The sequence below is a fragment of the Siniperca chuatsi genome, linkage group LG24 (genome assembly GCF_020085105.1).
Source record: "Siniperca chuatsi isolate FFG_IHB_CAS linkage group LG24, ASM2008510v1, whole genome shotgun sequence".
Lineage (NCBI taxonomy): Eukaryota > Metazoa > Chordata > Actinopteri > Centrarchiformes > Sinipercidae > Siniperca > Siniperca chuatsi.
In genome coordinates this window covers 192,948-215,168 of record NC_058065.1, presented here as the reverse complement: position 1 = coordinate 215,168, position 22,221 = coordinate 192,948, and the positions used below count along the sequence as shown (strand labels likewise).

Genomic DNA, 22,221 nt, shown 5'->3' with positions numbered 1-22,221 from the left:
ATAATGATAATAGTAGTCGAAAAATTAATCAATTAAGTTCATCTTTGAGTCCTAACAGAGTCTATTTCATGACCTAGAGGCCAACTTTCAAAAAAAGGCAAATTCTTTTATCAATAAAGATACAAGATAAGACGGTGTAGTCCGTCATTCGTCCAGGAGTGTTCCATCGTAGAAAAGGTTTCAGTCGTAGTCATCTGGACACTGTTTTCAGAATCAAGACGTTTTGGCTCCCATCCGGAAGTCACTCTCAATTGTGAAAAATGGTCTGAGAACTTTTTTCACAATTGAGAATGACTTCCAAAACGTCTTGATTCTGAAAACAGTGGACGAATGAGGGTCTACACCGTCTTATCAAGGTCAACAACCTTCTTGAAGACACAACCACATATCAAAAACTTAAAAGAGATCCAACTAATGGCTACAAGAAGAAGGTTATAGACTGTCTACAGAAGGTTGAGAAGGAGGAGGTGATAGACAGGCCTCTGTACTACAGACTATACCCTGGGGAAGCCATTCACTCAGACCCATCGTGTGCAGCACAGATTCCATCACATACAACGTAGCCAAACATTTGACGACAATCTTGGCTCCATTGGTGGGGAACACAGAACATCATATGGAAAACACACAGGATTTTGTGGACAAAGTGAAACCAGTTGGACCCAGATGACGTAATGGTTTCGTATGATGTTGTGTCCTTGTTCACCTGCATCCCGACCTCAGAAGCAGTGACAGCGGTGATGAGAAGACTGCAGGAGGACTCCACCTTGCAGGAAAGGATCAAGCTTACACCTGAACACATACTGTGGATCCCAACATCAAGTTCACACGAGAGGATGCCAAAGAGAACCGCCTGGACTTTCTTGATTGTTCTACACTCAGAGGAGAGGACGGAAAGCTCCAGATAGAAGTGTACAGGAAACCAACACAGGATCAATACTTGCTCTTTGACTCACACCATTGTAGCTTTTCAGACAGTCCAGATACATGAGGGATGGAGACACCGTTCCTTCTTGGTTCTGTTTCCCTTTTGTCCTGTTTTTTGGCTCTTTTAACTTTGTTGAGAGCCCAAGTAGGATAACCACAGGCTGAGAGTGCATTCTGGACATACCTTTCCTCTTTCTTCTTACCCTCTGAGCCGGTGGGCACTTCTTGGGCTCTATGTTGTCCGGATTACACCCAGCTTGTGCTGTAATGGATGGTGTGAGTCAAAGAGCAAGTATTGGTTGGGGTCCAGCTGGTGGTTTAATCTGTAGGTTCTTGGGAATAACCTTGCTCTGCCTGCATCTTAGATTAAAACGGAGATGGTTCCTGTGGTCTGCTAATTTCCTGGGTGTGTTTTTGAGTTCCCAAACCAGATCCAAGGTTTTCTGCCCAAAATTCTTCAAAACAAGACAGCACAGACGACACGCTAACTCAGGATTGCAGAGCGCCGTGCATTTGCATCTAAAAGCCACAAACCACACATTTGAAGACAGCGAGGTGAAGATTCGCAGTAGAGAGAAGAGTTGGTTTGAAAGAGGTGTCAAAGAAGCCATTTTTGTGAAAAAAGAAAACCCCTCTTTGAACAGAAATGGTGATGTGAGATTCAATCTGCCCAAAGTTTACCACAGTGTATTAACACCGTGGTCAAGCCAATCACATGCTAATCAGGTACTGAACAGTGATGAGGGAGGTGCAGCCAGAAAACAATAGGCCTGATTACTGATTACTGGGCCATCATGGGAACAAATAGGTCAGTTTCAGGTGAAACTAGGCAGGTTAAACAGCACTCAGGTAGACTCCTCCCTGAGGGCGGGGCTTAAGCAACACAGAGTAGCTTAGATTTCTGAGTTCTTGAACCATTTTCACAATTGAAAATGACTTCCGGATGGGAGCCGAAACGTCTTGAATTTGAAAACATTGTCCAGATGACTACGACTGAAACATTTTCTACAATGGAACACTCCTGGACGAATGAGGGACGACACCGTCTTCTCCTGGTGAACGTTTGTTACTTAATAAAGCTTGACAAGAAATAAAATACATTATTCTTTCACGGTTGTTTGTGTGATTCTGAAGTTACGTTAGCCAGGTAACAGCCCTTGTGGCCATAAAAGTCCCTTTTTTGTGAGAAAAAATGATCATCGTCATCAAAACATGAGACATTAACTTTTTCAGCGGCAGTCTTGGATCTGTATGAGACCATGTAGTACCTGATATGACCACAGGGTGGCGCCAAAGCCACGTGAATTTTTTACACTTAAAACTGATGAACATCACAATCACAATGGTAAAACTAAACTAAAACTGTTAGCCAAAGCTAGCTGACGAGCAGTCGACGTATTCAACTTTCGTTATGTTTTGTACAACTTGCGATGTTTCTGTCACATATGTATTGTCGAATTTATAAAGATGTTTTCTTTATTTATTCTTTATTTGACTTTCTGAAACTAGGTAGTTACAACTGTTATTGTTATTTAAAATGCTGTATCTATGCGCTCAGGTTTTGAGTAATTTGGGGCAATTTTTTCAAGAAATTCTCTGCTGACCCTCCGTGATGTTCTGCAGGATCCACTGCTTCCTGTTTCAGTTTAATGTCTCTGTAGACGATCGTTTCACATCGGATCACCTTCCATCATGCAAACGACGACAAGAGAAACCACAGGAGAGAGAAAGGAGAGGAAAGAAAAAGAAGAGGTGGAGAAAGAAAAGAGGAAGCAAAGAGACGGGAGAAAAAGATGATGTAGAGAAGACAAACAAAAAGAAAGACGACTGAGAGAATAAGATGGATAGAAAGGAAGAAGAAAGAGATGGAGGCTAATACATGTCTACAGGGTCACATAAATCACACACTTCCTGTCTGACAAAGTGATCGCTCTGCTGCAAATCTCCCCCAGTGCACCGACTGACAGGCGGTGTGTGTGTGTGTGTGTGTGTGTGTGTGTGTGTGTGTTTAGGACGACCCGACAGATAAAACAGAAGAAGAAAGAAAAGAAAGCACAAGAGGAAAGAAGAAGACGGACGAAACTAAAGATTAAGTGTAGTTTACAAAAAAGTATTACTTATCATTTAATATTTATTTATATTCTCAGAAATAATTTGCCCTGAAATGTAAATGTGCCAGATGTGTAAAGTTAGAACTTCGATATCAGAGTTTACGCTAACGTTAGCAGCTCTCTTTAACGCTCCAGCAGCTCCAGCCGACGTTACCCACCGACCTACGTAAAAATGTTTCTCTGCTTTCGCTTCTGTCTGAGAAGAAGGATGCGTATGTAATATTTATTTACTCGTTTTTATCATTCATTAGTACTTTCTTGTTTTTTCTTACTAAATAAAAACACCAAGCTAATAAAATCGTACATAAATTGAAAGAAAGTGAAAATGATTTAGCGCCCTCTAGCGGTCGCATCGAAACAAGACGTTGTGCTAATTATCAACTTTTTACTTTTCTACGAACTTTTGCCGTCAGAATAATTTAAGAGTCGATTTAATCTCATAATAAATAACTGAACCCTGCCGACTGCGCGGCACGCCAGCTGTCCGTCAAAACCGCCGTAACCATGGCGACCGCTGAGAAAGAGAGGCAGACAAACGGGAGCGTGTGTGACAGGTGAACAATCAGAGCGTCACACACACACACACACACACACACACACACACACACACACTGAGGCTGGGTTTACCTGTAAGTATAAGCACACACCTCTACACACACACACACACACACACACACACACACACACACACACACTGAGGCGGGGTTTACCTGTAAGTATAAGCACACACCTCTACACACACACACACACACACACACACACAGAGGCTGCGTTTACCTGTAAGTATAAGCACACACCTCTACACACACACACACACACACACACACTGAGGCTGGGTTTACCTGTAAGTATAAGCACACACCTCTACACACACACACACACACACACACACACACACAGCTCGGGGTTCAGTCAGGGAAACACTGAGACACTGAACGCACCACACGGTACAAAACATTACACAACATGAAATAAAACTGAACTCATCTGAACTAAACTGGACTGACTCATCACTTCTGCAGCACACACACACTGTGACCCTGAGTGACCCCCGACTGCTGACCTTTGACCTTTAATTTATACACACACACACACACACACACACACACACACACACACATCCACACGTGACTCATTCCTCCACACACGAACATTTACACTCACTAATGAATGTTGTTTAAGTGATCTACCCGTGTGTGTGTGTGTGTGTGTGTGTGTTAATTATTCTGGGTCGAACCTTGTCGACCAGTAATTGGCGCTCTGACACACACTCTGAGTCGTGTGTGTGTGCAGACAGTGGTGTTACCACAGCGCCCCCCGCTGGTCACAGTCAGTTTGTCATGTTGATGATATGAACGGATGTTAGAAACTGGAAATGCACCAATAAACTCCAGTTCTGCCCTTTTAATTATTTCCATCCATCCATCCATCCATCTTCTTCCGCTTATCCGGGGCCGGGTCGCGGGGGCAGCAGTCTAAGCAGGGACTCCCAGACTTCCTTCGCCCCAGACACTTCCTCCAGCTCCTCCGGGGGGATCCCGAGGCGTTCCCAGGCCAGCCGAGAGACATAGTCCCTCCAGCGTGTCCTGGGTCTTCCCGGGGCCGCCCTCCCGGTGGGACATGCCCAGAACACCTCCCGAGGGAGGCGTCCAGGAGGCATCCGGATCAGATGCCCTAGCCACCTCAGCTGGCTCCTCTCGACGTGGAGGAGCAGCGGCTCTACTCGAGCTCCCCGTGTGACTGAGCTCCTCACCCTATCCCTAAGGGAGCGCCCAGCCACTCGGCGGAGGAAGCCCATTTCGGCGCTTGTATCCGCGATCTTGTCCTTTCGGTCACTACCCAAAGCTCATGACCATAGGTGAGGGCAGGGCGTGGATTGACCGATAAATCGAGCTTTGTCTTTCGACTCAGCTCCTTCTTTACCACAACGGTCCGATACAGCGCCCGCATCACTGCAGGCGCTGCACCGATCCGCCTGTCAATCTCACGCTCCATCCGTCCCTCACTCGTGAACAAGACCCCAAGATACTTAAACTCTTCCACTTGGGGCAAGGACTCCCCACCCACGCGAAGAGAGCAAACCACCTTTTTTCCGGTCAAGAACCATGGCCTCAGATTTGGAAGAGCTGATTCTCATCCCAGCTGCTTCACACTCGGCTGCAAACCGTCCCAGTGCATGCTGCAGGTCCCGGCTTGAAGAAGCCATCAGAACGACATCATCTGCAAACAGCAGAGATGAGATCCTGTGGTTCCCAAACCGGACACCCTCCGGCCCCTGACTGCGCCTAGAAATTCTGTCCATATAAATTATGAACAGAACCGGTGACAAAGGGCAGCCCTGGCGGAGTCCAACATGTACCGGAACAGGTCTGACTTACTGCCGGCAATGCGAACACAGCTCCTGCTCCGGTTATACAGGGACCGGACAGCCCTTAGCAAAGGGCCCCGACCCCATACTCCCAGAGCACTCCCCACAAAGCGCCCCTGGGCACACGGTCGAATGCCTTCTCCAGATCCACAAAGCACATGTGGACTGGTTGGGCAAACTCCCATGAACCCTCGAGCACCCGATGGAGAGTATAGAGCTGGTCCAGTGTTCCACGACCGGGACGAAAACCACTCTGCTCCTCCTGAATCCGAGGTTCGACTATCGGACCAATTCTCCTCTCCAGTACCCTGGAATAGACCTTACCGGGAGGCTGAGAAGTGTGATCCCTCTGTGATTGGAACACACCCTCCGGTCCCCCTTCTTATACAGAGGACCACCACCCGGTCTGCCAGTCCAGAGGCACTGTCCCAGACCCCCACGCGATGTTGCAGAGAGCGTGTCAGCCAAGACAGTCCCACAACATCCAGAGACTTAAGATACTCAGGACGGATCTCATCCACCCCGAAGCCTTGCCACCAAGGAGCTTGCCAACAACCTCAGTGACTTCGGCCAGGGTGATGGATGAGTCCGCCTCCGGGTCCCCAGCCTCCGCTTCTCTTCGGAAGACGTGACAGCGGGATTGAGGAGATCCTCAAAGTATTCCTTCCACCGTCCGACAACATCCCCAGTCGAGGTCAACAGCTCTCCACCCGCACCGTACAAGGTGTTGGTGAAGCACTGCTTCCCCCTCCTGAGCCGTCGGACGGTTTGCCAGAATTTCTTTGAGGCCGACCGATAGTCCTCCTCCATGGCCTCTCCGAACCTCTCCCAGTCCTGAGTTTTTGCCTCTGTGACCGCCGCGGGCTGCAGCACGCTTAGCCTGCTGGTACCTGTCAGCTGCCTCGGGAGTCCCACGAGCCAACAAGGCCCGATAGGACTCCTTCTTCAGCCTGACGGCATCCCTTACTTCCGCGCGTCCACCACCGTGTTCGGGATTGCCGCGCGACAGGCACCAGAAACCTTGCGACCACAGCTACGAGCCGCCGCATCGACAATGGAGGTGGAAAACATGGTCCACTCGGACTCAATGTCCCCAACCTCCCGGGATCTGGGAGAAGCTCTCCGGAGGTGTGAGTTGTAGACCCTGCTGACAGAGGGCTCCGCCAGACGCGTCCCAGCAGACCCTCACGATACGCTTGGGCCTGCCAAGTCTGTCCGCTTCCTCCCCGCCAGCGGATCCAACTCACCACCAGGTGGTGATCGGTTGACAGCTCCGCCCCTCTCTTCACCCGAGTGTCCAAGACACGCGGCGGAGGTCAGATGATACGACAACAAAGTCGATCATCGACCTCCGCCTAAGTGTCCTGGTGCCACGTGCACTGATGGACACCCTTGTGCTTGAACATGGTGTTAGTTATGGACAAACTGTAACTAGCACAGAAGTCCAACAACTGAACACCGCTCGGGTTCAGATCAGGGGCCGTTCCTTCCGATTACCCCTCTCCAGGTGTCACTGTCGTTGCCCACGTGGGCGTTGAAGTCCCCAGTAGAACAACGGAGTCCCCGGTGGTGCACTGTCTAGTACCCCCCAGGGACTCCAAGAAGGCCTGGTACTCTGCACTGCTGTTCGGCCCGTGAGGCCGCCACAACAGTGAGAGACCTGTCCCCACCCGGAGCGGAGGGACGCGACCCTCTCGTTCACTGGGGTAAACTCCAACACGTGACGGCTGAGCTGTGGGGCTATGAGCAGGCCCACACCAGCCCGCCGCCTCTCCCCGCCGGCAACGCCAGAGAAATGGAGCGTCCAGCCCCTCTCGAGGAGACGGGTTCCAGAGCCCAGGCTGTGCGTGGAGGCGAGGCCGACTATATCTAGCCGGTAACGCTCAACCTCCCGCACAAGCTCAGGCTCCTTCCCCCCCAGCGAAGTGACATTCCATGTCCCTAGAGCCAGTTTCTGTGTCCGGAGATCTGGTCGCGAAGCCCCTGCCTTCGACTGCCGCCCAGATCTCTCTGCACCGGCCCCTTACGGATCCTCCTGCGGGTGGTGGGTCCACAGGAGGACGGCCCCACGTCGCTCCTTCGGGCTGTGCCCGGCCGGGCCCCGTGGGGAAAGGCCCGGCCACCAGGCGCTTGCCGTCGGGCACCCACCCCAGGCCTGGCTCCAGGGTGGGGCCCCGGTAGCGCCAATCCGGGCGACGTAACTGGCCTTGATTTTAAGTAATCCATAAGGGGCTTCTGAACCGCTCTTGGTCTGACCCGTCACCCTGGACCTGTTTGCCATGGGTGACCCTACCAGGGGCATACAGCCCCAGGCAACATAGCTCCCAGGGTCATTCGGGTACTCAAACCCCTCCACCACGTTAAGGTGGCGGTTATTTCCATTATTTTATTTTAAAAATCTGTTGTCCTTCTTGTTCCTACAGTTGGATGTTTAGAAATGAACTAAAGTTGCATATTCATAGACGAGCGTGAAAGAGTAGATGCCTTTTTAAGGATTTTAAAGTGGAAATTAAATTTTTTTGCAGAAGAAAAAAACACATCAGACACTGATTTCTCAGCCAAACTCGAGACGTTGTGAAATGAGAAATAAATTAAATAATGTGCATCAATGTGGATCTGTTATGGGAGGAAAGAGTGAAATGTGTGAAGAAACAAGGTTCACTAATCCGGTCCAATAGCTCAGCTTTGAGGTCATGGGTTCGAGACTCTGGTGATTCACTGTGTTTTGAAAGCTGAAGTCCAAAGGAAAGAGTTATAGCCCCAAGAAACCAAGACCACCTGTCTAGTCCAGTATCTCAGGGTGATAGAGGACTTCTCGGGGACTCTGAGGTTGTTGGATCGATCCTTAGCAAGGCCCAGTCAATTCTGAAGTCCAAAGCAAAGAGATAAAAACGCCCGGAGAGGAACTCACAACGTGAAGGGGGCTCGGTGGCGTGGTTGGTTCGTCCGCCACGTCACCCATTGGTTTGAAGCCTCGAGTTTGGAATTTTGGCAGTCGCCATCTTGGTTTTTTTGGAGCCAGAAGTGCTAGCTAGCTTGGTAAGCAAGGTACAATTACCTTTCACTCTAAATGGGACCATAACTTTCAAACATGAACATCATGCTGTATTGAAGAAGATTTCTGAGACCATAAACTCATTAGGAAACTGTTTACTGAGGTAATAAATCAATTGAGAAGTAGGCTCATTTTCTCATGGACTTCTTTTTGCAACCAGCGGAGTTTGAAATCCTGACTGAAGTCACTGAAGTCCAACAGAGTTGCACTGCAGACTGGAAGGTTGAGGGTTCAAACTTTTAGTTTAACAGAGAGCTTTGGAAGCAGACACCTCATTAACAACTCTAAAAGAAGACAAACAAGCCGAACTTCTTACAGAGACATAATTCAGGAGGAGGAGGAGCTGGCGACATTAACACCGTCTGACCAACTCGTTGTCGGTTTGATCGACAAACGTTATCCAACATATCCGACATTACCCCGGATGATATTCAACCAATTAACAACAAAAGGACTACAATTCATCCTGAGGGGAACATGAATGTCTGAACCACATTTCACTAAAAGCCAAAAATATCAACCTTATGGTGGCGCTACAGGAGATGTCAGGGGCTCACTTGTTCACAAAGTAAAGTCTGAAACTCAGAGGAAAGACTGAAATGACTATTTCAACGTCTCAGGTCCAGTGGCTCAGGTTGTTAGATCCTACGTCAGGTATTAAGAGGAGGTGGGTTCGGACCTCACGCTAATCTGTGAATTTTGAAGTCTTATGTCCAAAGGAAAAAGTGAAAAGCTCTAAAATAGAGAAATGTAGTGTCTCATATCAAATACCTCAGGGTGGAAGAAGACTGACTAGAGGTTCTGAGGATTTGGGTTCAGTCCTTAGGACGTGGCACCTCCTGCATGTTTATGGACGCCACAGGTGCTTTTATTTAAAAAAACAAACATTTTGTGCTCCTAAATTATATATTTTATACTAAACAAAAAACTGTCATTGGCATAGTCTTACAGTGTCAATTCCACATCAACAGCGGTCTACCAAGTCTAACACTGTTAAGTAAATTTCAGGTGAAGGTAACAGAGCCGTGGTTGAATAGCCTAGAGGTTAGACACCAGAGTTAATGACCACAAGGTTTGTAGTACAACACCCTACTCTGCCACATAGTTCTTTTCCTACTTCAACACTTCCAAACAGCCTCTCAGTGGAAATCTGACTGAAAAGCTTTAAAAATGACCCTTTGATTGTTTTTGCTCAGTGGCTTCAGGTGTCAGACTGAAAAGCGCTCAGAGAGAATCTCCGAAGAGGACAGATATGGTGGCTCAATGTCTTAGAAGACTTTGAAGACTCAGTATCAGTGGCTCAGGTTGTTAGGGTTGTGGGTTCAATGCTCACTCAAATCTTTGAGTTTTGAAGCCGGATGTCCAAAGGAAAAAGCGAAAGGCGCTAACCCAGCGTCTCTGAAAAGACGCCAAAAAGCGCCAAAAAACCAAGTTTATGTGTCTCATCAAGTAGCTCTGGATGATAGAGACCGGCTCGGAAGTCCAGAGGATCTGGGTTTGATTTCATTTGACGCATTAAGTTTTTGAAAGCCGATGATGAAAGTAAAGAGTGAAAAGCGGCAAGAAAGCAAGGTCACCTGTCTGGTCCAGTAGCTCGGGGTGATTGAAGACTGCTCGGTACCCTTGAGGTTGTGGGTTCGATCCTTATCGAGGCTCAGTCAATTTTGAAGTCCAAAACCCAAAGCAAAGAGATAAAAGCGCCCAGAGAAAAGGTGGCAATGCGAAGGGGGCTCGGTGGCGTGGTTGGTTCGCCCGCGGGCGTAAGTTCAAAGCGGTCGAAGGCTGTCTTGATGATCTGGGTTCGATCCTCATTTGACACAGTAAATTTTGAAAGCTAATGTTTAAAGTAAAGAGTGAAAAGCGCCAAGAAACGTGGTCCACCTGTCTGGTCCAGTAGCTCGGGGTGATTGAAGACTGCTCGGTACCCTTGAGGTTCTGGGTTCGATCCTTATCGAGGCTCAGTCAATTTTGAAGTCCAAAACCCAAAGCGAAAAGATAAAAGCGCCCGGAGAAAAGGTTCTAATGCGAAGGGGGCTCGGTGGCGTGGTTGGTTCACCCGCGGGCGTAAGTTCAAAGCGGTCGAAGGCTGTCTGGAAGTCTCGATGATCTGGGTTCGATCCTCATTTGACTCAGCAAATTTTGAAAGCTAATGTTGAAAGTAAAGAGTGAAAAGCGCCAAGAAACGTTGTCAACCTGTCTGGTCCAGTAGCTCGGGGTGATTGAAGACTGCTCGGTACCCTAGAGGTTGTGGGTTCGATCCTTATCGAGGCTAAGTCAATTTTGAAGTCCCAAAGCGAAGAGATAAAAGCGCCCGGAGAAAAGGTTCTAACGCGAAGGGGGCTCGGTGGCGTGGAGGGTTCGTCCGTGACCGTAAGGGGTAAGGCGCCAGCGGTTCCTGGTTTGGGTCAAAATGATCACAAGAACGGTGAACAAAAATCCCAGAACCACACGGGGGGACCTAGTGAATGACCTGCAGAGAGCTGGGACCAAAGTAACAAAGGCTACCATCAGTAACACTTTGGGGCTGTTTTTCTGCAAAGGGACCGGGGCGACTGATCCGTGTAAAGGAAAGAATGAATGGGGCCATGTATCGTGAGATTTTGAGTGAAAACCTCCTTCCATCAGCAAGGGCACTGAAGATGAAACGTGGCTGGGTCTTTCAGCATGACAATGATTCCAAACACACCGCCCGGGCAACGAAGGAGTGGCTTCGTACGAAGCATTTCAAGGTCCTGGAGCGGCCTAGCCAGTCTCCAGATCTCAACCCCATAGAAAATCTTTGGAGGGAGTTGAAAGTCCGTGTTGCCCAGCGACAGCCCCAAAACATCACTGAGATCTGCACGGAGGAATGGGCCAAAATACCAGCAACAGTGTGTGAAAACCTTGTGAAGACTTACAGAAAACGTTTGAGCTCGGTCACTGCCAACAGAGGGTATATAACAAAGTATTGAGATGATCTTTTGTTATTGACCAAATACTTATTTTCCACCATGATTTGCAAATAAAGTCTTTAAAAATCAGACAATGTGATTTTCTGGATTCTTTCCCCCCATTCTGGCTCTCAATAGTTGAAGCGTACCTATGATGAAACTTACAGGCCTCTCTCATCTGTTTAAGTGGGAGAACTTGCACAATTGGTGGCTGACTAAATACTTTTTTGCCCCACTGTATATATAAACACACAGACACAGATGCAAAAACAGATGCAAAAACATTTTATAACTAATGTGTCGGGCACATATTTAACACTTTTGGGAAAACTTTAAGGCCTTTTTTTGAGGAAACTAAATCCAAGATTTCTTAAGAGTTATCAAGACTTGCAGATACCCTGTTTTTAAGAGTAAAGCCATTATTTCAGACATTCAAATCTTAGTTTCAGATGCTTTTAAAACCATAGTTTACACTTTCGAAGCTTAAAATTCAACCTTTTAAATCTACAAACGTATAAGCATCCTTAAAGTACCAAAAGTATAAGTACTGCAGTAAGTCTTTTATCAATAGTCCTCCTCCTCCTCTGGAGGTCAGTCAGCACGTGTTTTACGACCATGTTGCCACGATCTGATTTAAAACCACGGCACATCTGGTTTTCCAGATCTGTACACAGAAATGACATAACAACTCCACGAAACCACAGCTCTCACAAGGAGAGCTACTAAAGTCACACCAGTTTATCTTTAAGTGCTGGTATTGTGCAATGAAATCACTCTAAGTGAGTTTGTAATAGGGGCCACGTCTGTCTTTGCCTCGTCTCTTCTGCCGCTGTGAGCGATCTCCGACCCAGAGAGCATTCCTGGAGATGGCAGCACTTACATTTTAACAACAGCAACAAACTGACCCCCGGCTCTAAAGCTCCCAGACCCCCAAAGTCTCTGCTTTTAAACAGCAGCTCCCTTTTGGTTACCTCCCTGGTTGCTCCCCAGACTAAGTTCACACACTGTTTGTTGAGTTGGATCACCATTTTGTGTGAAGGGGGGAAGATGTTCGCCAGGAAGAGGAGTTTGGACAGGATGAAAGTTTTGACGATGTTACGTGTCACATGTAGAATATTAACGCAGATTTCTTAACTAAAATTGTACGTATTTGAAAAATAGAGCTAAGAAACAAATCCCGACAATCCAGTCCAATATCTCAGAGTGTTAGAAAGCTGTTTGGACGTCTCAAGGCTCTGGGTTCGATCCATTTGACGCAGTTCATTTTGAAAGCTGCTGTTGAAAGAAAAGAGTGAAAAACGCCAAGAAACCAAGTCCACCTGTCTGGGTTCGAATCCTGCTCGTCGCCAGCACCCGGAGCAGAAGAGACATTCCTGAAGTAACAGGAGAAGATAGAAGCAGGGGCAGTGAAAGTCTAACGTCATCCTCGACAGAGACAGCACCACTGCGAAGGGGACTCGGTAAGACAGCAGCCGTGCAGCATCCGGTTCGAATTTCCGAGTCCAAAACACTGCCGCTCCGGAGGCAGAAGTACCTGCTGAACGCGGAAAAGGGACAGAAAGACGCGTCGAGTTAGTAACATGTTACGTGGTGATGCTTCATTCGAGATGTGAAGGAAACCTGGGGTTGTTTTAAAGTTTCCTATAAATAGATAAACGTATATGAGACTTAACTGAAACTGTGAGTGCTTGAGCAGAACTAGTGTACGTTTAAATGTGTAGCACAACGCACAAACACCGGTGACCTGAAAATGAAACGCTTTCCGTTCGGGGCTACTGTACAAACATGGCGGCCTCCAGGGAAGGGGACCCGCTCCCTCTGTAGATAAAAATGGTTTACTCTAAGGTAACGAACTAAATGTACATGAACTGCTCGGCTACAAGATGAAGGTGCAAGGAAGAAAGGGCTGAAATACAACAAGAACAACAAGAAGCCTGAACCCCCTCTATCAAAAAGAGGGAAAATGATCAGAACCGGGGGGGTCGAACTACCAGAAGGCAACATTGCAGATTTATTATAGAAGTGAAAAGCTCAGAGAAAGAGATCTCACCTGCCTGGTTCGGTATCTCCGGGTGGTAGAGGACTTCTTGGTGGTTCTGAGGTTGTGGGTTCGATCCTTACGGAGTGAATTTTGAAGTCCAAAACCCAAAGCGAAGAGATAAAAGCGCCCAGAGAAAAGGTGAAGGGGGCTCGGGGGCGTGGTCGGTTCATCAGCAGGCGTAAGTTCAAAGTGGTCGAAGGCTGTCTGGAAGTCTCGAGGATCTGGGTTCGATCCTCAATGCTGAAAGGAAAGAGTGAACAACAACTCAAAACTGATCCCACTTGTGGCTAATGATGTGAGGGAACATGTAAAGTAAGCCAGTTCAGAGAGCGCTGGTTTGTGAGGCCCTGCGATGGACAGAAATCTGAGAGGAAGAGGAGGTCGAGGAGGTCAGCGAAGACCAGGAACAGTAATATCTGATGAAATCAGAGCGACTGGGACTGACCATGTTCCTGTCCATGGTGTGAGCATGAGGGAGGCTGGACAACCAAACATCAGTAGATTCACTGTGTCCACCATAATCCCAAGATTTAGAGAAGAGGTAATTACCTTTTTTTGACATTATAGTACAGTATGTAAATGTTGACAGACAGATGTATGACATGCTATAAACTGTACCACAGTAAGTAAATATATGTTTCAGTACATCACTGTACCAATATACTGTAGTGTTGTAATGGAGGGCTGGTCTAACTGTTTGTAGGCCTGGTATTCATGTATATTTTTGTAATTTTTACATGAGCTTACTGTACACCAGCAGCAAACGCATAAGATTTCTGTTTTGTCTTTTTGTCCGAGTGCTAAATGCACAGGTTTGTTTTGTTTTGCAACATGCATTTAGCCTACAGTGAACAATAAACATTTATTTCTCCAGCTTCGTGTCCCGAGCATTGTGTTTTCTATTTTTCTACGTAGTGTTTAGCGGCTGTTCAGTAGTGTTTTTAATTTTGATCAACTCGGGGCACGATTTGACAACACAGTTCAGTTTTGAGCACAGATTGAACTGTTTTGAGGTGAAAGTTTGGTTTTGCAAGAAGAGTCTGAGATTTTGTGAACGTAGCTTGAAAATTGTGTTTTGTGTTCACAGTTTAGAGAAAAGGAGAGCAGCTTTCAAGAAATGTGTCTTAGCAATCGAGAAAAAAACTGTAATCGCTTAATCATTTTAGCAAAAGCAAAAATGGCAAACATCTGCTGGTTCCAGCTTCTTAAAATTAAAGATTTTATGTGTTGTTGTTTTTTGTCATATACGACAGTAAACTGAAGATCTTTGGGTTTTGGACTGTTGGACGGATGAAAGGATTCTGAATTTATCTTATATTATAACTATTTTCTGACATTTTATAGACAAAATGATGAAAATATTCATTGCTGGATTGCGATGCAGCTGCATGTGGTCACTTTGTGTCTCTGTACCAGTTCTTTTTTGTACATATATTACAAATAATAAAAGTATTGTAAGATTGGTGGTTCAAGTCCCAGTGCTCTTTATTTCTCGTATTCTTGTGTCAAAAGCTGAAATAAAACTACAAACAAACACAATAACAGCAGCAGTGTAGCTCAGTGAGATACAAAGGGAGCTTTAATAGAGAACCAGTTTGTACGAGATGGTGGAAAACGTCTATGAGTTGAGACGACACTGCAGGTATCTGTTTGAGATGCTAAAGGTCACTGCCTTAATTCCCTGCTTTCTTTCTCTTTGTGCAATCTTCTCAGCAGGGTCTCCATATCTACTGAAGGAACTTTGATACCGGCATTCACGTCCCCCTCAGGATGAAGTTTAACGCTGATTAGCAAATGTCAGCATGCTAACACACCCTACGCTAAGATGGCGAACATGACAACACAGTCAGTATTGTAGTCACTGTGATCGTGTTAGCATCCTGACCACAGACTGTAATTCACGTTAACGGTTACGTTACAATTAGCTTTTACTCTAAATGGGACCATAACTTTCAAACATGAACATCATGCTGTATTGAAGAAGACTTCTGAGACCATAAACTCATTAGGAAACTGTTTACTGAGGTAATAAATCAATTGAGAAGTAGTCTCATTTACTCATGGACTTCTTTTTGCAACCAGCGGAGTTCGAAATCCTGACTGAAGTCGCTGAAGTCCAACAGTTGCACTGCTGACTTCAGACTGGAAGGTTGAGGGTTCAGACTTTTAGTTTAACAGAGAGCTTTGGAAGCAGACACCTCATTAACAACTCTAAAAGAAGACAAACAAGCCGAACTTCTTACAGAGAGATAATTCAGGAGGAGGAGGAACTGGCGACATTAACACCGTCTGACCAACTCGTTGTCGGTTTGATCGACAAACGTTATCCAACATATCCGACATTACCCCGGATGATATTCAACCAATTAACAACAAAAGGATTACAATTCATCCTGAGGGGAACATGAATGTCTGAACCACATTTCACTAAAAGCCAAAAATATCAACCTCATGGTGGCGCTACAGGAGATGTCAGGGGCTCACTTGTTCACAATTTCATGGAAATCTGCCTGAAAAGCTTTAAAAATGAGACTTTCATTGTGTCTTGTTCAGTAGCTTGAAGCGTTAGTGGACTCCCTTAAAGAGTTCTAGGTTGTAGGTTTGATCCTCGGGTAATCTTACGAACTGTGACATCCAACACCCAGAAGAGATTTATAGATGAGGAGCTCAGTCTCTTTGCCCCAGTGCTTCAACCTGCTAGATGACTCTTTGGGTGTTTTGAGGACATGGGTTCGATCCCCAGATGATTCGTTTACTTTAGAAGTCCAACACCCGAAGTTTAGACTGAAAAGTGCTCAGAGAGAGCTTCAGAAGAGGGCAGACATGGTGACTCAACGTGTTCGAAGGCTCAGCAGTAGTTCGAGGTTGCGGTTCGATCCTCGAGCGACTCAAACACTTTTAAAGTCCGAAACTCAGAGGAAAGACTGAAAAGCTTTCAAAGTGACAAGTTCAGTATCTGTGGTCCAGTGGCTCAGGTTGTTAGATCCTACGTCAGGTATTATGAGGCCGCGGGTTCGGTCCTCACGCTAACCTGTGAATTTTGAAGTCTTATGTCCAAAGGAAAAAGTGAAAAGCTCTAAGAAAGAGGAGCGAGTTGTCTCAGATCAAATACTTCAGGGTGGAAGAAGACAGACTAGAGGTTCTGAGGATTTGGGTTCAACATGGCACCTCCTCCATGTTTATGGACGCCACAGGTGCTGTTATTTAAAAAAACAAACATTTTGTGCTCCTAAATTATATATTTTATACTAAACAAAAAACTGTCATTGGCATAGTCTTACAGTGTCAATTCCACATCAACAGCGGTCTACCAAGTCTAACACCGTTAGGTAAATTTCAGGTGAAGGTAACAGAGCCGTGGTTGAATAGCCTAGAGGTTAGACACCAGAGTTAATGACCACAAGGTTGGTAGTACAACACCCTACTCTCCCACATAGTTCTTTTCCTATTTCAACACTTCCAAACAGCCTCTCAGTGACCCAGTTTGTATCAAATAAATGTGACATTTATTTCACTAAAAGCCAAAAATGTCAACCACATGGTGGCGCTAGAGGAAATGTCAGCACACAAATTCATGGAAATCTGACTGAAAAGCTTTAAAAATGACCCTTTGATTGTTTTTGCTCAGTGGCTTCAGGTGTCAGACTGAAAAGCGCTCAGAGAGAAACTCCGAAGAGAGCAGATATGGTGGCTCAGTGTGTTAGAAGACTTTGCTGTAAATTTGAGGTTGTGGTTCGATCCCCGGGCAACTCAGAGACTTTTGAAAAACTGAAAAGCTTTTAAAAATGATTCTGTTGTTGTCTCTGGCCCTGGACTCTTCCAAAGAGTTTGAATTATGGGTTAGATCCTTGATTCTTGGATAATGTCATACAAAATGGTGAACCCAATGTCCCTGGTCCAGTGGCTCAGGACGCTAGATATCTTTATTAGTATTTTGAGGATGTGGGTTCGATGCTCCCTCGAATCTTTGAGTTTTGAAGCCGGACGTCCAAAGGAAAAAGCGAAAGGCCCTAACCCAGCGTCTCAAACCGCATAGCTCAGAGTGTTAGAAGACGGTTCAGGAGTTTTGAGGATGTGGGTTCAAACCTTATGACGTGGCGTCTCCCGCACATTTATGGATGGACATTGTAGCGGGGCTCAAGCACTTTGACCATATTCTTAATGTATGGTCGCATATGTGCAGCGTTAAATACCCCTACAGCGTTAGCGCGCAGTCTGGGTCTACAGCGCGAGGCTACCTGAACGCTGTGGGGGACAAAGACTCCCCTTCCAGTGTGTTTTTGTCTCGTTCTGCTAATCAATACATTCGGGTGACCTTCAAAGTCTCCAGACCATTAGCTCAGGATGGTAGAGGATTACTTCGAGGTCTCAAGAAGCTGGATTCGGGCCTTAAGTGACGAACTGTGTTTTGAAAGCTGATCCTTAAAAGGAAAGACTGAAAAGCGCCAAGAAACCAAGTTCACGTGTCTCATCAGGTAGCTCTGGATGATAGAGACCTGCTCGGCGGTCTTGAGGATCTGGGTTCGATCCTCATTGGACGGAGTCAATTTTTGAAAGCCGATGTTGAAAGTAAAGAGTGAAAGACGCCAAGAAACCAAGTTCACCTGTCTGGTCCAGTAGCTCGGGGTGATAGAGGACTGCTTGGAGGCTCTGAGGTTGTTGGATTGAGGCTCAGTCAATTTTTAAGTTTGAAGTCCAAAACCCAAAGCGAAGAGATAAAAGTGCCCGGAGAAAAAGCTCTAATGCGACAGGGACTCGGTGGCGTGGTTGATTCGTCCACCGGCGTAAGTAAACGGCTGTCTGGAAGTCTCGAGGATCTGGGTTCGATCCTCATTTGACGCAGTAAGTTTTGAAAGCTAATGTTGAAAGTAAAGAGTGAAAAGCGCCAAGAAACCAAGTTCACCTGTCTGGTCCAGTAGCTCGGGGTGATAGAAGACTGCTCGGTACCCTTGAGGTTGTGGGTTCGATCCTTATCGAGGCTCAGTCAATTTTGAAGTCCAAAACCCAAAGCGAAGAGATAAAAGCGCCCGGAGAAAAGGTTCTGATGCGAAGGGGACTCGGTGGCGTGGAGGGTTCGGCCGTGACCGTAAGTGGTAAGGCGCCAGCGGTGCCTGGTTCGAATCCTGCCGTCGCCAGTACCCGGAGCATCAGTGACATTCGTGAAGGGAGGGAGGGAATGGGGGGGCCGTGTCCCCCCTGGGGCCTTGGTGAGGTAGAAGCAGGGGGTTATAGGATGGAGAACAAGGAGCAGCTGGGATTTTAGGGGAAATTAATGTTGTGCAGTTTTAAAAATAAAAACTACATTTGCAAGCTTTATATTGGTTTTCTGTAAAATACTGATGTAGGCATGGGATTTTTGCACATAATAAAAACAATGAAAATGTTGAAAGAGTTGCAACAACCATATAGCAATAGTTGATTACAAACCTTACAACAACATTTACACTATTAAACTAGACTACATGGCCAGTGAAACAGGCTGCTTTGCCAGACACTAGAACCAAGTCTTCAGGTTGTGCTCAGTCTTACGTGGGACATTCACCCTTGATAATACTATCAGCAGAGACAAAGCTACAGAAAGCAGGTCCTATAGGTAGTCGTGCAGCTCAGCGTGGACACAATCAAAACACACGTAACAGCCCTGTCAGACAAAACAGACAGGATTATTAGTTATGCTGTTTATCTACTGTCACTATTACTACTTTAAGAGTTTTCATGTGAGAGTAGATGAGACTGAAATTTGGAACAACCAACAAAATATGCAAATAGACATCAGATTTTCTGCAGCATTAAGTGTGATCACACACTACTTTGGCTGAAACATGGCAAAAAGAAAACAGTGTGTTTACATGTAAATGAACAACAGTGGTGGAACAAGTAGTACTACTACTTATGTACAAACGTATTTGGGTATGAAATTAAAGAATAATATATATTACTGGATAATTGTTGATGCATTAGTGTGTGTTAGTTGAGATCCCTCGTGGTATCTGCATGTGTTGATGTTACCTTCCTCAGTGATGGCGGCCATGTTGAACAGCTGGCCCGTGTAATCCTGAACATCACCACAGCGATGGAGTCGCCCTCCTTCTCGATCCCCTCCAGGAAGTCCTCTGTTCTCAGAGTCTCTCTCGGTGTCAGCGTGTGAAACCTTCAACAAGCCAACAGATTTACTCACATGGTCAGAGGGAAAGGCCTCGGAGGCTTACAGGTGCTACTGTGCTCCAACAGAAAGTGCTGACTTACCGTTAGAAGGTGTAGATTAACTGTCGGGCCGTTCATCGGTGCCACCTCCTCAGTTTTAGCTCCTGTGAGAAACACAACTAAACAACATGAGGCGTCTTCGTCAACGCGGTGTTCTTTCAAAAATCAGAAGATGCACTCATATTTAGAAAAGTAGAAATACTCCAAGACAGGTCACGGTGTGATATTCATTATGTCTAGGGAGCGACGGCCTGTTATTAACATATTTGCTGGAAAACAGCTCCAGTGTGGAGCCTCATGTGAAGAGGAGAACTCAGAGATCTCTGTGTGCGCAGATACATTCGAGTATAGCTCCAGTAAGAAAAGGCAGTTAATGGTCTCCCTGAGGAGCAAAGGCATGTTTTGTTATGTGATTAAAGTCCATTTCATGTTTTATTGCTCATTATATGATCATTTAACGGATATTTTGCCACATGTACCAGCTCTATAGTCTGAGAGGAAACGCATTAGACTCGTAAACCCGTAGCAGATAAAACATGTAGTGAATACAGTCTTAGATATATATATATATATATATATATATATATATATATATATATATATATATATATATATATATATATATATATATATATATATATATATATACATATATACATACATACATAAACACATTTATGGCAACACGGAAGAAGTTATTCAGCTGCAAGGTCCTGCTGGTCGAGCAGCAGCTGATTGACTACAAGAAAGCCTACGACTCATTGCCACATACATGAACGTGATGCGCCATCCCCGCTGTTGTCCTGCACAGGTCTGAACCCCTCGGCCAGTCGTCACTAAGACTGGCTACAGATACCGGTTCTGACAAATATATGCACGAGGAGGCAGCGAGGAGAGTAAACTGGCCACAGGAGGAGATAGAGGCCACTGATATCAAGACAAGGAAGCTCCTCACAATGCACGGAGGGTTTCAGCCCAAATCCAGCACCCAGAGACTGTACGCTAGGCGGGACGAGGGAGGTGATCCACAGATCCACAGATCACAGATCCAGGAGTACATCAGGAAGATGGCCCCCAGTGATGGACTGCTAAGTGCATCAATTCAATTCAATTGAGACGGTTCAGCACATAACTCCCATATACACACCCTCACACACACATACAGCTGTTATATATAACAGATTCAACAATAAAGAAAAAACCTCATATCAAACAAGTCCTGCACATTATGAATTTATTTTTCTACGTGATTCAGCCCCGATCACTTTCATGATAGCAGTATCTTGACTCTAGCTTTAAAACTGAGCCTGCTGCAGTCGTGAGATATTTCAAATTAATTCAAAACTTAAAACGTTTGTTTTGGCAGTACTTCTTCATTTATTATTTTAATATTACTGTAGTCTGCTGTGTCAACCAGTATGTTCAGGCAAATCTATTGAAATAAAGTTTAGGAAGGTCAGTCAGTTATTTCCCCACCAAGCTACGACTGTTATTAACTGTAGCAGCCTACTTATAGCAGCCTGTAGCTAATGTGTGAAGGAAACCGGTTAAAAATGATAGATAATATATTCAGCTCTACATTAGGTTCAAACGCGTCATTTAAAGCAACTTCAATTAAAATATAACAAAACTGTGACGCTTGTTTTGGTTCTCCATATCGACAATATCTACACTCATCCAATCACACAGCTAGCATCCAAAACAGTCACAAGCCGCTACGCGTCAGCCAATCAAAGGACGAAAGACTACCAGCCAATCGCAAAACAGTAGGGCGGGACTTGCCGCTCTCACAGCTACCAGCCAATCACAAGGACGCGTCAAAGTAACAAAAACAAAACAGATGCAAAAACATTTTATAACTAACGTGTCGGGCACATATTTAACACTTTTGTAAATTATATTTAAAAACTTTAAGGCCTTTTTTGAGGAAAATAAATTCAAGGTTTCTGAAGAGTTATCAAGACTTGCAGATACCCTGTTTTTAAGAGTAAAGCCATTATTTCAGACGTTCAAATCTTATTTTCAGATGCTTTTAAAACCATAGTTTACACTTTCGAAGCTTACTAAAGTACAGTACTTGAGTTACTGTCCTTTGTTACTTTCTACCACAGCACTAAAGCAAACCGCAAACTAATTAGTGCTAACTGATAAAAGCCCAGGCTAAAGCTAACGCTAACAGCTAGCTAACTAGCTTGTTAGCTTTACCTTCCAGCCGCAGGTCTGCGCAGCGTCCAGCCCCTCCACTCATCACCGCGTGCTCCCCAAAAACTGCTCCAAAGCTTTTCTGGCGTCCACATTTCTTCACTGCTGAAGTTTCCCTCCGTGTTAGCAACCCGAGCCGACGAAGCGACGCTCAAATCCTGCTTTTATTCCGTGTTTTCACGCGTTTGTCCAAGTTTGTTTTCTCCTCTTCGGGGTCACGGCGCGGACGCTAGGCAACGTCCACAGGAAAAAAAGGTGATTGGTCAGGTGAACCAGCTCTGCCTAGCAACCGCTTCTGATTGGTGGAAATAACTCAGACGCTAATTAAAGAAGAACGAGCGGAAGTGAGAAGATCACGTGTCTAACAGCTGTAAATAAAGCGC

At 45.7% G+C, this 22,221-nt stretch overlaps 2 protein-coding genes across 11 annotated transcripts; one reads left to right on the top strand and one right to left on the bottom strand.

The window, feature by feature from the left end:
- Positions 1-22,221, top strand: part of LOC122871907 (NLR family CARD domain-containing protein 3-like) — a 752,187-nt gene that overhangs the window by 717,986 nt on the left and 11,980 nt on the right.
- Positions 11,662-22,185, bottom strand: LOC122871972. Of its 11 annotated transcripts, none has more exons than XM_044187623.1 (6): positions 21,842-22,185; positions 19,679-19,740; positions 19,372-19,583; positions 13,442-13,672; positions 12,834-12,925; positions 11,662-12,764 (listed from the first exon to the last, which is right to left on the bottom strand). In XM_044187623.1, the coding sequence occupies exons 1-6, from the start codon at positions 21,882-21,884 to the stop codon at positions 12,652-12,654; spliced, it is 753 nt and encodes a 250-aa protein (XP_044043558.1). In that variant the 5' UTR covers positions 21,885-22,185; the 3' UTR covers positions 11,662-12,651. The 11 variants fall into 11 exon arrangements, 7 of the variants coding, with proteins under 7 accessions (XP_044043558.1, XP_044043557.1, XP_044043556.1 ...); XM_044187622.1 differs by having other exon boundaries at positions 12,834-12,928; positions 21,842-22,181; XM_044187621.1 differs by having other exon boundaries at positions 13,446-13,672; positions 21,842-22,181.

Coding starts and splice junctions, on each gene's coding strand:
- LOC122871972 (XM_044187619.1), bottom strand. CDS start 21,884: ATGAGTGGAGGGGCTGGACGCTGCGCAGACCTGCGGCTGGAAG. Junction 13,673..19,371: donor AATGCATCAACAATTATCCA/GTAATATATATT, acceptor CTTTCCTTTCAG/CATTGAGGATCGAACCCAGA. Junction 12,929..13,445: donor ACCCGGAGATACCGAACCAG/GCAGGTGAGATC, acceptor TTCCGCGTTCAG/CAGGTACTTCTGCCTCCGGA.